At 36.3% G+C, this 17324-nt stretch overlaps 1 protein-coding gene across 1 annotated transcript in view; it reads right to left on the reverse strand.

The window, feature by feature from the left end:
- The window catches only part of LOC146141160 (putative E3 ubiquitin-protein ligase HERC1), a 78102-nt gene that overhangs the window by 6720 nt on the left and 54058 nt on the right, over nt 1-17324 (reverse strand). Inside the window, exons 62-83 of the mRNA XM_083392827.1 lie at nt 17160-17273; nt 16553-16685; nt 15576-15825; nt 14699-14915; nt 14034-14244; nt 13512-13670; nt 12815-12983; nt 12122-12273; nt 11001-11161; nt 9905-10021; nt 9633-9788; nt 9195-9320; nt 8557-8715; nt 7704-7895; nt 6912-7050; nt 6320-6501; nt 5398-5553; nt 4265-4490; nt 3257-3426; nt 2280-2586; nt 1532-1633; nt 694-800 (exon numbers count right to left, since the gene is read on the reverse strand). Coding sequence (XP_083248953.1) covers nt 694-800; nt 1532-1633; nt 2280-2586; nt 3257-3426; nt 4265-4490; nt 5398-5553; nt 6320-6501; nt 6912-7050; nt 7704-7895; nt 8557-8715; nt 9195-9320; nt 9633-9788; nt 9905-10021; nt 11001-11161; nt 12122-12273; nt 12815-12983; nt 13512-13670; nt 14034-14244; nt 14699-14915; nt 15576-15825; nt 16553-16685; nt 17160-17273 — 3705 coding nt within the window. The remainder of the gene's footprint in view (nt 1-693; nt 801-1531; nt 1634-2279; nt 2587-3256; nt 3427-4264; nt 4491-5397; nt 5554-6319; nt 6502-6911; nt 7051-7703; nt 7896-8556; nt 8716-9194; nt 9321-9632; nt 9789-9904; nt 10022-11000; nt 11162-12121; nt 12274-12814; nt 12984-13511; nt 13671-14033; nt 14245-14698; nt 14916-15575; nt 15826-16552; nt 16686-17159; nt 17274-17324) is intronic.

Consider the following 17324-nt stretch of genomic DNA (forward strand, 5'->3'; position numbering starts at 1 on the left):
TTTGTAAACTGATAAAGACTTCAGTGTCAACTTTCACTTTTAACGCGTCAATCAATGCGTTGTTGATTCAAAGACAAACAATACGAAAGTAAGAGTCTACAGCAAGTTTTAAAAGCCGGAAAACGTTGATGTGAAGAAATCTTTGGTGGAGTTAGCCTAGGAATGCTCAATACTTGTTATTTTACTATGATACTAATATAGAAAGACATCATTATTACTCTGGTAAAAGAAGCAAATTGAAGAAATTGCACCATGTAAAGTTTTTTTTTTTGAGGTATTAAAAATAAATTGTTTAGCTCTGCTTAGTTATCTAAAAAAACTCTGGGTTAGACGGCAAGCCATGACTGGCATACAAACTTCGTTTAGGAATAAGATAGGCACAGAAACAACCCTAGTACAATGCCTACTGCCTATACTACCACGTGGCATCAGGTATCGATTCCCGACCCATTTTATTGGACATCTATAATAGTTACCCTAACCCAAATGTAAGTACAGCTTCCAAAAGCGTTAAATTTTAACAGAATATGTTTTAATGATGAATTGCAAAGCCAAAAAGGTTGAGTAGATCGACATCATCTTGATTAAGACGTTTCGATACGAGCTTGTTTTATCTTCAGTTAATGTAACTGAGAAATCAAGCATCTGCTTTTATAAGTGCACATTGTACCCAAGAATATGTTTTATTGTTACCTGATGCGATATTTGTGCGAAAATCGGTGCAGATTTCTTCCCACGTACAGACAAGCGACGAACTGTGATCTGTGGACCGTAGTTCTTACCCTGAACCATCGTCTTGCCTGGAAAGAAATTATGCTAATTGTGATTCCAGTTAGCCAAGTGAGAAAAAAGTTTAAAAAGCTTGTGGAAAAATAGTCAGAACTTGATCACTTTAAAACACAGCAACTTACAAAACGTTTTTACACGAGCATCAATCTATAAACTACACATTGATTAAGATTATGAAGGACGATTTGTAAGCCAAGTTTTAAATAAAAGAGCAAAGTGTGGTGACAATAAAATGTATCTTGCTTAATTTTCTCTTCAGGATCCTTGATTTTCAACAGTTTTAGGCATATCACGAAAATGGCAAAACTCTGCGGGAAACACGCTCGTTGACGCCAAACATGTTCAAGGCAAAACAGCTTAATTAACAAAACACAACCTATTCAGAAAGGGTAGCCTTGTGCGAGTATTTTTATAAATTAAAGTTAATAAACAGGCTTGTTGGTAATTTTTTAGAAAATTTGAATTTAAAGCGAGCCAATCTAAAACTTAAGACTTTTAGTTGAAACCCATTCATTGGTGTAACAAATGTTTATAACAATTTTAGCAGCATACATGTAATAAAAATAAAAACTATAAGGGCAAGATTCTGTTACAAACCGAAGTTAGTAAAATCAAAAACAATACTAATAACAGTTTTACGAAATGCGATTAACTGAAAAAAATATGATAACATATTCATTCCAACTTTTATCACTACCATTTTGATAGTTCGCATATAGGCGTAACTTAGTATTTCACTCACCAAGGGCCCTGACCATTGGTAGGTTGGCCACACGAGGAAATAGAATTGTTCGGATAGTTTCGATCAGCAGTCCGTCGCTGGAGGCGGTAAAGAGCGACGGGGCTTGGTTGGGAATCTGACGTAAGGAATAAAGAATCAAAGTGGGAACTATTTGTTATAATTATACAAAAAGCAAAGCAAGGATACGCCAAGCGCAAGTATTATTGTGCAGAAATTGTCGTTATGTGCAGCAAAACTTTACCGGGATTTAATTACCGGGATTTAACAAACTAATTTTCACTGCGCAGCAATTTTAGGAATTTGAGGCAATTAATATACAAATTGTTTGATTTATACCAAAACAGATGGTTGTTGGCTTGTTGTTAAAATTTGACTAAATTAACAAACGCTAACAGGTAAAGTGACGAAGAAAATATTTTAAAGAAATTCAGTTCAAATCGTAAGAGCATGCTCGGTCGCGATTTTGATTCGTGCGTTTTAGTTTGCGACTGTTAAGGAGTAGTCACAAGTCAATAGAGAAAAATAAGATAATGGCCGGCTGTCGCCGTTGAACGTGGAGTGAACATAAAGCCCATACAGAAGTAGGTAGCATTTTGTTAACGTTTCAAATAATTACGTATTCAATTTAAAACACCATTAAAATAGTTTATTCGATAAGTTCACAAAATGTAAGGTCTATACTCATGTATGGGTTTTTATGTTTATTCCACGCCAACCACAACCTCCATGCTTTATGCCCCAAAATTACCAACAACAAATAAACTCACACTTCTCGGCTTTAGCCCGACCAAAGCCCACGACTGTGACATCTGATCTGAGAACTTCCTCAGCACAGCAAGCCTGGCTCTCGCCTCTTCAACTGACAGGTGGGACAGGAGGTCATACTGGGGGGGTATGACGTCAGGATGTCCAAGCTGGAGGGCCACCTTGCAGTCTGGTTCCACTGTCCAGGCGGCCGAGTGCGTCCGACCGGCCGAGATTTGACGTACGCCCTTGCCCACTAGCGCCTCCACGCGGGTGGGTTCTTGCACGTGGTTGGTGTGGCCCAATCCAAGCTGGAAAAAAAGTGTTGAGTTATGGAAGTGTTTCTTAATCCATAAGAAACAACCAAAAGTTAGGGCGTTGTTTGATTTGGTTGGATCGCCGATTGCAGTTGTCCGACTGGTTAGATTTATCAAGATTATGAGCAAAAAAGGAAGAAATAAGAAGACGTGACTCATAATAACTAAATTTGAACTTATTAATGCTATTATGTTATTCGTGATTTATTTACTTTAAGTTAACGAAAAGATCAGTGAAGTAAATTTAGGTCACAGCGTTTTTTAGGTTTGTGTGTGGCGATAAACATCACGTTGGGTCGATGCTTTTCGGGGAAATAGAATATATGAGTTTTTATTAACAACTTAGTATTAGTTTTATTATAAGATAATTTTCTACGTAACACAACAGAATGTTTTTCATATAAACTGGCCTAAATTTTAAATTACTGTATCAAATAAAACTGTAAGTAATAAGGCATATTTAAATAAATCATTTGTTTATAATCTAATGATAAACTAGGTTAAATAAATAAAATTAGTTCGCAGGCTGCTAGTAATAAAACTGTGGCAAAGTTATTTAAGATACATTATGATGCAGCCTTAACCAAAGCCGTCATCCACCAAATCCAATCCCTCGCAATATAATCACTTCAACGTTTATGTAAGAATACCCCAGTTTACAAACCTGTCCGTCGGTGTTCGCTCCCCAACTGAACACGTAGTTTTTGGACGTTAGCGCCATCGCGTGTTCGGCGCCCAGCGAAATATCGATGACGTTGTGGCCGGAGAGGCCGGATACCAGGGTGGGTCGGTGGGTGGCCGTCTGTCTCGTCTCAGTGTTTCCACACATTCGCTCTAAGGGATGAAATACGAAGTGTGAAAATAGAAAAAGTCCCACAAAATACGTCAGACTTTCTTGTCTGAGTCAAAATCAGTCATTTATAAGTTCCAGTCATTAATAGACAAATATACTATTTGTATATTTCTCTAAATATACTATTTCTCTATTAATGACTAAATCTTATACGAAGAAATTACTATACAACACAAAAATGAAAAACTACAGAAGAAAATTTGTAGTTTCATTAGAATTTGCAATATTAATGAAATTTGATAAGAAATCTGATCGAATGGCGCTACTGTTTGTCCAAAATATCGTCTATCGGGGATTGATATCGGAACGAAATGTAAAGTTCAGGAAAAAATAGATAATTTTGCAGTGAAAATGCAGAAATGCCCTGTTTTGTGTTCGCAAATTGCTTTAAAACTTATCAGATAAAAAAAACATTACCTTGCAAAACAACCCTTACCCTGACCAAACATGAATGGTCTTGTATGGCACCTTTTTCCAATCAAAATAGTTCCAATCTAATAACTTCACAAATACTTACAACGTTTAAACAAAACCCAACCCAGATAACTTAGAAACAAAATCCTACCTAGGCCAAGCATGAATAGTCTTGTATGGAACCTATTTCCCGTCGAACTAGTTCTAATTAAAGCACACCACAAACACTTACAACGTGTAAGCAAAACCCAAAGCCAGATAACTAACAAACAGAGCCTCACGTTGGCCATTAATGAACAATCTTGTACAAAAACCTATTCAGGGTTAAATAGTTCCAAATAAAGTACACCACAAACACTTACAATGTGTACGCAAACTTTAAATGACTAATAAACTAAACCCCACCTTGGCCAAACATGAACAATCTCCCGTCCCAGGTTAGAACAGCGGAACATTGAGATGCGCACTGCACCTTACGAACCCCGATACCACTCAGAGCTTCAACCTTGGTAGGACTTGACTTTGCCGATGTACTTCCCAACCCGAGTTTGCCGTAATCACCGTCACCGAAAGACCACACGGTAAGACCGTCGTGCGAAACTGCTATGGTATGGTTAAGGCCACAGGCAACCTGGACAAATAAAAACAGAGTTATGATAAAGCTTTATCCAGTAGTGCTGCTGTACAATTAGACACATTTTTTGTACGCCCTATCATTAAGACCGTCGTGTGAGACTGCTATCGTGTGGCTGAGGCCACAGGCGACCTGGTGCATAAATCAACTGTTTTTTAAAAGGTATTTTAATATATCTTTTATTATCTCCATCTTGTTTTAGTGACTGAACGACTAAATATCATCATTCTTAGCCGTGTAGTTGGGACCACAAGCAACCTGGTGTACAAATAAACTGTTAACCAGGTATAGATTTTTATTATTCCTATCTAGAGTTTACTTATCACTTATAATACAACATGTACAATTGTACATATAATTGTTGTTAGTCGTGTGGTTGAGAACACAAGCTATTTTGACAAATAAAATAAATTGTTGACAAACTAATGGAGTCTGGACCCAATATGATCAAGTGTTGGGTAGTAAATGTGGCCCGTCGATAAACTTTGCGTAAAATGGAAACATTCGATTAGTAAGGTCAAAATAACCACAAACAATTACGTAGATAAGCTAGACGCGAAATTATCCATTTAAAGTCAGTTTACATAATTTTAACAGTTTTGTTTCGTGAAAAAACGTTTTAAAACTAATTATTAACAGATTTACCACTAACACGCACAGGCATAAAACATACATTCAGGTATTTTCAAAGTTAAAATTATGAAAGTCGCCTAGGTCAATTTAATTCCATTAAAGAGGAAAAAAGAAATTTCTTTAAAAAACCTAATATGGAATGCAACAAAGGAGTTTTAAACGAAATAAACTCGGTTCTACCAAAGACCCCTCACCCAACAAACATGCATGTATAATTAAATGTCCGCAATAACAGAGCACAAAGCAACAACAGAGCTATCTCTTCACCCACCTGTCCAATAACGACGCCTTCAAGAGCCCTGACCCTCTCCGGTAGTTTCTTGTTGACAGTGTTTCCGTGCCCCAACCTCCCATAATCGCCGTATCCAAATGTAAGCAACTTGCCATCAGCAGTCACCACAGCAGAGTGCTTGAATCCACAAGCAACCTAGAAAGTTGAAACATTTTATAAATTACCTTTTTTTTATTTAATGAAAAGGTATTTTGGAGCATAATGGTGTAGGTTATAGTAAGATGTAGTAAGAATAACGAAGCCCATACAGAAGTAGGAAGCATTTTGAACGTATAATTCTTTATCCATTTCCAACATCAGATGTTGAAAATGCTACCTACTTCTGTATGGGCTTTGATATTCTTACTGCGATGGAGGTACTGCTTTTATTTATTACTTAAAAAACGATAACCAACTAATTACAAAACAGCGTTGGCTCTATAAATTCTAAGAAAAAAACAAAGGCTCATAAAAGTAGATAAACATAAACTACAAAAATGACGGTTAAACGCAAAACATCTAAATATTTAGTATAGGAACATGTTTTTTTGGGTTGTTCTAAACGAATATTTCGGCGACAAGGACGTTATGGTCGTTATGGTCGTTATGCTGTATATTTAAAAATCTGCGACCAAATTTGAAAAAATGAGGGATCAAATATTACCAGACAACTATTTTAGAAAACTTAGACATAATGACCCAATGGTATTATCTTAGCGGCAATGACTGGATAAAGGGGTACAAACAATTCAGCGGAAAATGTTTAGAAAAAATTCTCAAAAATAAATTCTCAAAAAAATTTAGGATAAAAAAATCAGACAAAACATTAAAAACATATCTGACAACTCCTAGAAGAAAATTAAGGCATAAAAAAAACTATACAAAAAAACATGGTCTGTCATTATAGCACTATTGTACCCACCTGTACCACTTCCTCCCCCCTTAGGGCTTCAATCTGGCGGGGTCTCCTCTGCCGGTCGCTGTTCCCGTGCCCCAGCTTCCCATAGTCCCCGTCCCCCCACGAAAAAACCTCCCCCGTGTCCGTGAGGGCCAAGGTGTGGCCGTCGCTGCCACAAGATGTCTCTAGCTGCTTCACGGCGAAACCTGGAGACATTTTGTGTTAAAATTCAAAGGAGATTATAACTATGGACTTAACAACCATTTGGAAAATTTCTAAAAAAAATAAAAAAAATGTAGAAAAAAAAATAGATATATAATAATTTAAAAAAGATATAGAAAAAATTAAAAATTGCTGAAACTAAAATAAATTAAAAAATATGGTAAAAAAATTTTAGACAACCGTAATAGAGTATGAAAAATATGATACTCATGACATAATGACAAAAACAATTCATACAAACAGAAAAATCAGACAAAAATATCGGTAAACATAATAAAAATGCAAAAAAAATACAATATAAGTTCAAAAATCAGCCAATAAGAATAATAAAAAACTATAAGCAAACAAGAAGAAATCAGACAATTACTCAGGTGAGTATGAAGTTTGTATTTACCTTGCAGAGCGGAAATAACAGTGAGTCGGTTCATATCGTCAGAGTTTCCCTGACCAAGTCTGCCGTAGCTTCCCTCACCAGTCGAAAGAACGTTACCAGCTGTTGTGAGGGCAAACGTGCAGTTCTGACCGCATACGATCTAAAACACATAAGCAAGGGACACGGTTAAACTAAAGCACCAAATATTTTAGGCACAGATATCTAATAGAAATAATTCGTAACCTTTCTACAACCTACAAACTGTTTATGCCTAGAAACTAGTACTACAGGCAAATAGTACACTTATAATAATAATTGGTCATTCGTTTTGTTGATTTTTACACAGAATGGCAGATTTCATGGAGACCTGTTTACTATTGACAGACATACAATCTATAGGTTTGAGATAGTTGGCGCCCAGTAACATATACTTGCAAAAAAGCTACAACGCTAATAAGAGCGATGTTATTTTTAGCAGGGTGCCATGGCGATCAAAAGAAAAAAATGGGTCGTTGAGCGCCCAAGATTTAAGAAGCAAACTGCAATACTTAACCTAAAAAGTTGAAAACAATTGGTAGGAAATTAAACAGATTTTAAAAAGTTTTCCTAATTTTTTTTAAAATTTACCAAAATACTTTTGCATCACGAAAAACATATACTAAACATTTACGAAAAAAAAAGTTATGTTAATATTTTAAAATCTTCTAATCAAAAGAGCAAATATAAATTGGGTGGTTACAAAGCAAAACTTAAAAAGTCAAAATTAAAAGCTTGAAATAACCAATACAAAACAACAGATTGAAATAAACTTACGCTCTGAACTTGTTGGAAGGATGGCCCCAGAACCGGGGTCAGGGTACTTCCCCCTGCGTCTGCCAGCTGCCCGTGGCGCCCGGCCCCAAACAAGAAGGCGTCACACCTCCCTCCGATCTGCCAATCATCAGGCTGCTCCTCATACCACGTGACTAACTGCTCATCCACGCTGGTCGACCATGACGAGTTGTCCTGTTGTGACGTAACAGAGGCGGTGTTTTGATTTGAATTTGAAAAGGTTTAAAGCTGGTATTGCGGCCAGTAAGAGTTTTTCATTCAATAAAAAATTATGTTTGAAACATACTTCTATTTATATTTGCTTTTTCAACAGTTAAATGGTCAACGTAACAAAGAGATGTTTTTTTTAGGGATTTAATAAGTTCGATAGAGGCGGAGTGATATTATATGTAAACTATTTTTTTCGAAACGGGAGCTTTTAAAAGAGGTTTACATTTGTGGTGCATACTTTCGAAGCATGGTTAAAGTTTAAAACTTTATAAATTCAATAATTAATTAATGTATTTTTTTAATAAGAGTATAAGAGCAGTTTATTTCAATTATTTTTACTTACATTTTGTGAAAAACATTTGTCGACGAATGTTGTGTCGTTTAAAAAAATAGCTTTAAACAAACGTGTTTAAAAACTGTTTATTTTGTAATACGCAAATTAATTCTAATACATTTAAAGACTATAAAAACTAGAAAGCTCCGTAGAAAAATCGGTCTGAAACATACAATAGCAAACCAAACAAGGATAACGGCAATAACAAGATATAACCCCCAAAAAATGTTCGGCCCATATAGTACAAAGACTTTGAGGCAACCCTGTCAAAGCTTCCCAGATTAAACTCACAGTAGCGTCGCATCCGCTCGGAATGTCGTCGATGTCGCTTCGGAAACGTTCGGGCAACTTCGTACGGAGCGCGAACGACAGGATGGCACGTGACAAGTCGTCAAGGTTGGCTAACCACTGCCAGTTGCACAGGGGCTGATCGTCGCTTGGATCGCCCATCTAAAACATTGGGAGTAAATAATATGTTTTTTGTTGGGCTACAGTGTTCGAAAGAAGCCAGAATTTTTTTTAAGACAAGGCTAATCTAAGGCAATTTAGGAGTTTTGACTAAAAACAACGGTTTAAGCAAGTTAGATTAATTTAACAGCTTCACAATTGTTAAAGTTTTTAGCGAAGCAAAAAGCGACTAATCTACCAAGAAAATCAAATAATATGTACATTGTACAGCGTGTTCGTAAATGCTAACCTTATTCTTGACATCCAGAACGTTTTTGCTTTAGGAGTACCTAACACTTACATTTTTACTCGAAAACTTGATAAACATTAGCCTTAAGCTTTTTGAATGTTCTTATTTTTTTATTTCACCTTGGTAAATAAAGTCATTTGGTTTAAGTCTGCCGATGCACAAAATATACTTTATCCGAATAAATGATGAAGCATTGTACACATATCGACAAGACCACCACTCAAGTACATACCTTATGGTGAGGTGGGGACTTTGCGTTGTAGCAAATCGTCCTACTGAGTTCCAGTCCCACACATAGAGCGCACAAGTTGTGAAGGAATCCGCTGTAAGTTAGATGGTCGCCACTCAACACCGATTGCTATAAACAAGATAAGGTGAGTGTTTTCACGGTATCTCTTGCTTTCAGAAGCAACACTTATCGCAAACACGGTTTAAAACTTGGTAAAATATATGATGTTAGTTATTTGTTAGTTTATTCCGATATACTTAATGACGACAGATGATGTTTAAAACATAAACTAAATTTCAAAAGATTTCTAAAGTACTATGTTCAAATCCTAAAGACTAATTTTTCAAAACATAAAGACTAAATTCTCTTTGTGGTTCCTCTGAAACTGCTGTACGGACCCCAGTTTTAGACAAACAGTTTATTGCATCGCGGATAATCTACCTTTTCTACATCGTATTGGTCGTGTAGCATTGTGGGAAGACACTTGACAACACTCTGGAAGCACTGGAGGTCTTCAAATGACGACAAGCCAATTCTGTGGAGGCTCTGACGAGCTTTCGACACTAGGTGGTTGCGAGAGAGCCAGGATTCGTTGAGCTGTGAGAAAAAATAGAGGAATTAGGTTTACCCTTCCAAAAATGCAACCTACTAATGGATGGGCTTTGCTTTTTTTTGTCGGTAAAACAACAATATAACAAATATAATAATCTCACCGATAAAAACGTCATATCTTTCGTTTCGGACGATGACATCACGATGCATACGTCACTCAACCACGTGATGCCGGTCACCCTGCCGTCGTTTTCCTTACATTGAAGCAGGGTGCCGTCCTGGGAATAAAAATACTTAAAAAGATGCCAGGGTAACGCACAATCTATTTATGTCTAAGTAAATACACGAGTCGGACCGTTTTATATTTCTATTCTTTCTGAGCTTCTAATCTCAACTAAGCTAGATATAATCACAACGTTTTGTTACAAAGCAAGAGAAGTGATCCTGACGAAATTGTCTAAATACCTATCCAGGGGTTTGGATACAAGACATTACCAACAGTATTGCGTTTATCAGAAACTTGGAAATAATGTATACGCACCTATTGTGTGTAAAGGTTTAAAACTGTCTGGATAAGGTTAGACAAATGTTTAAAGTAGGAACACACGATAATACCTATAAAGTGAGAATACTTAAGGCAGAACAGTCTATACAGCCATCGTTTTAAGACCAAGGACATAATAAAGCCAAATTTGTAGTAACTCTCGTCGGAACACGACCTAAACGTGTTGGAAATAGGCTTAAATGGACAAAATAATGCCTAAAACTGCATGCAAAAAATTAGGTCAAAACAGGAAACAATCCGTTGCCCGGCCGCGTCGGTTTGAAACAAATTGGGAAAAAATATTCTCGGAAATATTGTACAAACTTAGAAGTTAACCAAAATAGTTCAATAAAAAATAAGGTTAAAAAGTAGAAAACAACAGTTACCCGGCCGAGTAGTTTTTAAAACAAATTGGAAGAAAATATTCTTTAAAATAAACTAAAAGTTGTGAGGTTAAAACCGTAAAAAACAATGAGCTGAGAAAAGTAAAACAAGAGATAAAAAAATTAAAAAAAGGAAGTTAAAGAGTAAAAAAAGGGGTTAAAAAAGTAAAAAAAACTATTACTTGTTTTTTAAAACAAATTGGCTGAAGCCAGTAACCATCGACTCACATGTAAAGCCAAACCTCTGCAGGTTCTGGTTATGTGACCCTTTAGTTTGCTGACCGCTGGCTTAAAGAAAGGGTCTTAATCAAATTGTAAATTCCAACTCACGTGCAAAGCCCAAACTCTGCAGATTCCACTCGCATCGCCTGAAGCGAGTAAAAATCCACTCGAGTTGAACTCGACCTGCTCAACAGCGACACCGGGTGGCTGAAGCAGGGTGACCACTTTGCGACATCCGTTGGGTGGCGTGAGAGGGCACGACGCTGAGTCTGCGAAAAAACGAAAACGATTTGATAGGATTTTCTATATATTTAGATGTATAGAACTACACACCTTTTTTATAGAGAATTTTTAATACAATTGGTAATACTTAAGGTGTTTTTATAAAGATTAAAAACAATTGGTGGTATTGTTTTCGACAAATATCTAAAATGTTATAACCATGGGATAACATATTTATATGCTCAGTTCGTGATTAAAATCTTTCAGTTTTATCTGAATGGTTGGATTTTTGGAGTTAACTCTTTTTCTAGTATTCAATCAACTAAGATTTTTTGAATATTTGACATTTATGACTTTAATTTAATACATAGCACTACATAATTAACAAATTTGTGATTTTAACAAATTTAAATAAACCAAAGGAATCCAAATAAAAATCAACAAGTTCTGTCAAACGAAACGAATTTAAATTGCTTGGGGCATAATTCAACAAGAAAAACAAAAATACAATGTTTTCTAAGAGCTTTAAATAGGATGCTTGAAATATTTTATAATTTACAACTTTCAATATTTAAAACCACTCGTGTAATAACCACCCCTATTTTAACTCCTTTTGAAAGAAAACAATTTAAAAACATCTCGCAGGTAAAGTACCACCCGGTTATTCCCCGCACCTTCAAGAGTTGAATCAAAGATTTGTTTTAATATTTTGCTATTTAGGACTTTAATATATTACATTGTATTACATATTTATTAAATTGGTGATTCAAACAAAATAACCTTTGAATTAAACCAAAAAAATTAAAGAAATGAAAAACAAGGTTTGTGAAAAAACGAAATCATATTTGCTTAGCAAAAATAGTTTCGAAAAAGCATTAAATGGTATGCGCAATATTTTATAACTTACAGCTTTAAAAAATTTAAAATCACTTTTGACTCCCTTTTAACGAAAACAACTGAATTTAAGAGATCCCGCAGGTAAAGTACCACCCGGTTATTCCCCGCACCTGTAATAGCCGACGTACTGCGAGACGAGCGGGAATTCTTGGCCTTGTAATTGGTGCAAGGGTCCGAGCTGGTCATTTTGACGTCATAGAACACTTCCGTTCCGGGGGGTTGGGGGATTACCCAAACGTGCAACGAACCGTCTGCGCAGCCGCTGAAAAGAGAAATAATATAGATTTCTAAAAGGCTATATTTTTATATAATTGATAGCTAAAGCAAAACTAGTTATTTTAACATATTTACGCTTAACCCGTGAATTACTCGAACTCTGTCAGAAAAGCTATTTATGCAGTTTCGAAATATTAAAGCAATCAATATCACACAACTTACTCCAATATATGCTGACAAAATGTCATTTGTTGCAGTACAAACATGACTACACCATTTTAACAGTTTAATATTACTGGGCCTAATCGAGTAGTTGTTTAAAATGTAAACAAGAATCTTTGGTATATAGCACAACGATGAAGTTCAAACACTGTTATAAGGTGGTCGGGATATTAAAAAAAAAATAACAACAGAGCGTTGTACAAATAACTTTATGAAAAATATAATATTAAAACTTTATGGAAACAATACGTAAAACAATGTATAAATAACTAACCAAAATAATGAAAAAAATATTTTCAATGGCCTATCATCATTGTACATGGTTCGTCCTAAAAAATTAAAACAAATAAAATAATGTGGCTTACGTGGCCAGCATCAGGTAAGGTGACACTGACAGCCCAAGGGCGCCGGACCAGGCCAGTGACGTCACTGCTACGTCATGCTCGAGCACGTAGTCGTCATGCCAACTGTCGCCATGGAGTTGCCAGAGTTTGACAGTGGTGGTTGACTGGGATTGGACGGCTAAGATGTAACCTGTAGATACAACATTTAATGTCATTAAATGTTTTGGAAAAAGGATGTCTGAAAGATTTGTTAGTACAAACATGTAAAATAAAAACATTAAGTTATAAAGTGAAGTTTAATGAGATGAATATCTATTCTTCTGTTTATAGTTCAGTTTTTTTAAGACAAAGAAGTTTTTAGCTGCTACCTAAAGGCTATAAGTCCAATTTGGAATTAAACTGGCAGTTGCGAAGGTATAACGTTCCCCAAACGAGCCATGTATTTACGGAAACCTTGCATAAAATAAGGCCCTAAATATTTATAAAATTAAAAGAAAAACAAATAATTCGCTATCAGTTAAGTGATATGTTTGGAGCTGATTTAAAAAAAACATTTACGAAAGTTTAATATTTTGAGAAAAAGTTTGTTTCAGAATCTGTTGAAAACACAATGATGGTGAAATTTTTTGTTCAAAAAAAAAAAACACTTTCGTGTTATTCTATCGCAGTCGCACTTTTCGCAAATTGCAATTAAACCAAAAATACAATCAAATCTAACCTGTCGGGTCCCACTTAAGGCTTTTGATGGTGGATTGACACGCATCGATGGTTGCCACGTGGCGTTCGTCGTCACGCATGGCTAGCAACACCTTTCCGTCGTCGAAACCGATCGCGAAAGGTTGTTCCTCGTGGAACCAAGCGAGGCTCGTCACACTCACTGTTTAAAGAGGTTTTTTTTTCTCTTTTTTTATTCATACAACATTACGGCAAAAATGGTCATGTCGTTTTTAGAAAAGGTGCAAAAACAGTATACCAATATAATAAAAATAGTATACTTACGATAAGATTATTGCAACACTGCAAGTAATAAATATAGTGATAATACCTTCCCAAGAAAAATACTTTTTAACTATAGGCAAATTATTTTTTTACAAAGCGATTTTCATATCACAACAATACTCTACAACCTGAATACCAACGAAATATGTTATTACTGAAAAACTATAATTCATAAAGAAAAATTTACTTTCAGATCTCGGAATCCAGCAATACAACAAAATTGAAAAAGACCAAAACCCACCGTTAGGTCTCGAGCAATATTGCAGTTCGGTTCTGTGGAAAGTCGAAACATCGAAGACATCCAACATGGCCACGGACCCGTTTGACCTTCCCACCAGTAGGGAGTCGATCCCGGTCCCCGCCAACCCCTCAACTGCCCCACGTTGACCCGGCCACGTCATCGCTGTCACTAGATGGGGCTGTGGGTCGTTGTACGAGTTGCTTCCTGGTGCGTGGGAAATAATAGTCGATTAAATGACTGTAGTCTGATATTTAAAAAAAAAATTTTTAATAGAAAATGTGAGAAAAAACATTCGGTCAACTGACTACAGTCTATAGTATTTCATTTGATTTATTAAAATAAGGTATACATCTAATTCAAGCGTTGTAACATTGCAACCCTATTAACTATAGAAACACAATATTAAAGGAAGTGCGTTATGGAACTCTATGGCAGCGATTTACAAACTCTTTGGAGGACGACAAATTTTATACGCAAACTTTAACCTTAGAAATATATGCTACCGATCTTACGAGAAAAAATAAATTCTAAAATCATATACTTGTTAGTTTGTTACTACCTGAAGTAACAATTTGGGAAACCGAATACTGAAGCGAAGAGCAAATTAAGTCAACCAGATTCCGATAGATCTAAATTAAAAAAAGCAGCTAGTGTTAAAACACAATCCCACCTGAAGTCGGTAGCACCTCGATCACGTGATTAACCGACGAGGCGAAAAACTTTCCGTTAGCATTCCAACAGGCGTTCCGCATGACTGCCCCTTCCTCGAGGGGACACCCCTGATATGAGAAAGCTCGGTCTAGCTGGCATCCGTCCTTCCCACCTTTGCTTGGTGGAAAGGTTTCCGACAAAGTCCAGAAACGAACCACTAGGTCGTTGCCACTGCATTAAATAGTAGAGGTTAGGGCGGTGTTTCTTAACGTTTTTTTGCGGTCACTCAATATCTAAAGCGTACGTATAACGGCAAAGCTTTGGCGACCCTAATTCTCTTCATTAAACTTTTTCTAAAGGGAAAAAATCATATAAAAAAAGCACGAATTAGTGGAAAAGTAGCAGTTTTCTTTTGTAGAAATCTTGCTTAGTACCACTCTCAATAAACCTAACCATGTAACCTACTGCGGTCGGCGTCCCAACCAAATCAAACGGCAACTTAATTTTGGGTCGCGTCCAATGGGTTGAGAAACTCTTGGGGTCTGAATCAGATATGTTCGATACTTCCTTTTTATACGGATTACCATCTCAGATATTTTGCACAATAAAGAGCCCAAGTTATGCAATAACAATGTTTAAACAAGCAAATGATAAAATTGAAACGTTCGAAGGTATGGTTTCTAAGTTGTTAAGCAATGATTTGCTCGAGTGTGTTTTTCCACCCCCCAAAAAAGAAAAAAAACAGTCACGTTAAAATATATTTGTAATAAAGTATTCTAGCTTATTTTTTTAAATTTAGTTGTAAAGAAGGCTAGTTCAAAACTACTGGTTTAAACAGTTTTATTTTACTAAAACCGTCAACTGGTATTTTAAAACAGACTCTCAACTTACGTGGTTGCGAGCATCTTTTTTCTCTTGTGCCAGATCAGCTGACTAACGGAACCCTCGTGCGCCCTAACGTGGTGACGAGGGCAGGGTGGTAAACTTCGACCGTGGTCGGGTGCTCTCTGCTGCTCCCGTGCGGCGTTGCTGTGGCTGGATAGGGCGGCCACTAGGTGGTGTAGCGCCCACCTACGCACCGAGGTTGTCACGTGGGCGCTGAGACAACAAGCTGAAAGGGCGTCGAGCAGTTTGATGAAACCTGTAAAAGAATACTTGGAGTTAGTGCTGAAGAACTGAGTCATGGAATATATATGGCTATATGCTGTGAACACATCCTGAATTAGTACTTGGTAATTTTACTTTCCCTTACCTGCATTTTTTGTCCCTCATTTTTGTTATATGCGTGACTAATTTATTAAATAAATATTTTCATGCATACGGGAACATGCCTGTGTATCGTGTGCAATCACCCTGTTTAGTTGGTGTTGCTTACGTGTTACCAGAGGTTAGCATTTGTTGTATGCTCTAACATTGGTCGCCCATGAATTAACTATTTGTTCGTGGGTAAATATTACAGCACGAATACGCTACTTTAATATAGTTTATTTCATACAGAAGAAACAAGTGGTGTTAGTGTAGAGTGGATAAAAGTCAAAGTTTTGTTTTTACCTACGCTCCAAATGATTTAAAAATTAGTCAAAAAACAAATTATCAGTAAATCAACTGACTCATAATATCTTTCAATGAACAATGAAAACTTAAACCACTATATAATCATAATGTTTTGTATGACATAGCTTAATGGATAATACTACGTCCTTTTTTGGGCGAAACACACGGTAAAAGTAGACCTAGATTTGTTAAATAGGTAGACCTTCAATAAAAGCAGCTTTGTAAATACTTTCCGAAGAGAGAGAACGACAGTTAACCGTCTTCGGAAATTCTAAAAGAGTGACACGACTGTAATTCGGTTAAAGTTTTCTTACCTTTGGTAAATTCCTCCACGTTTCCAGCACTTGTCCTGGTTTGTGTGAGCAAGCCAGCGCATGATTTTGTAACCACGAAGTCAACACAATTCTCCTCCAACACTGTAAGACCGCTGGCAGCAGAGAGCAGGTCCTGTGACGCAAAGGGACAGACACGATCAGAAAAAACTTTTTAACTGAAGTACGGTAATGTGGTTTTATTTGTGCATTTTAAGAGAAGTCAAAAGTACTATTTTAAATTTGTCACTAGTCAATTTTGAAACAGTAGCACTTATCGAAGTATTTTTTGGCGGTTTCCATCGCGAGTCTTAAATACTTTTAAACTAAAATTCAGAATTTTGTAAAAATTGTTTTCTTTATGCCTCATTTTGCTAACAATCATGAAAATCTTTTGATAATAACTATTTAATTTTATTTGTGGAATTAAGAAAAGTGTACAGAATAAGTGGAATTAGAATAAATGTAAATAACAAATATACATTAGCCAAGTAATCTTAAACAAATAAAATTTAGGACTAATCGGATATATCACAAATATTTCTATTAACTTCTACACAATATACGAAACGAAGCCGTATATTGTTTTAGATTTGTGTTGTGAACTGACCTTGACGCAACTTTGCACGAGTAGGTTGTAAGTCTCAAGGTCACTCGAGGCAAGCATTGCAACGATGTTCTGCACACATGTCACGTAAACGCAGCCAACCGTGTCGCCGCCAGCCTCCGTCACAAAAAATTGAATTAACTAGATATGATTTACAATAGCCACTAT

This window comes from Ascidiella aspersa, chromosome 6 (genome assembly GCF_963924565.1).
Source record: "Ascidiella aspersa chromosome 6, kaAscAspe10.2, whole genome shotgun sequence".
Taxonomy (NCBI): domain Eukaryota; kingdom Metazoa; phylum Chordata; class Ascidiacea; order Phlebobranchia; family Ascidiidae; genus Ascidiella; species Ascidiella aspersa.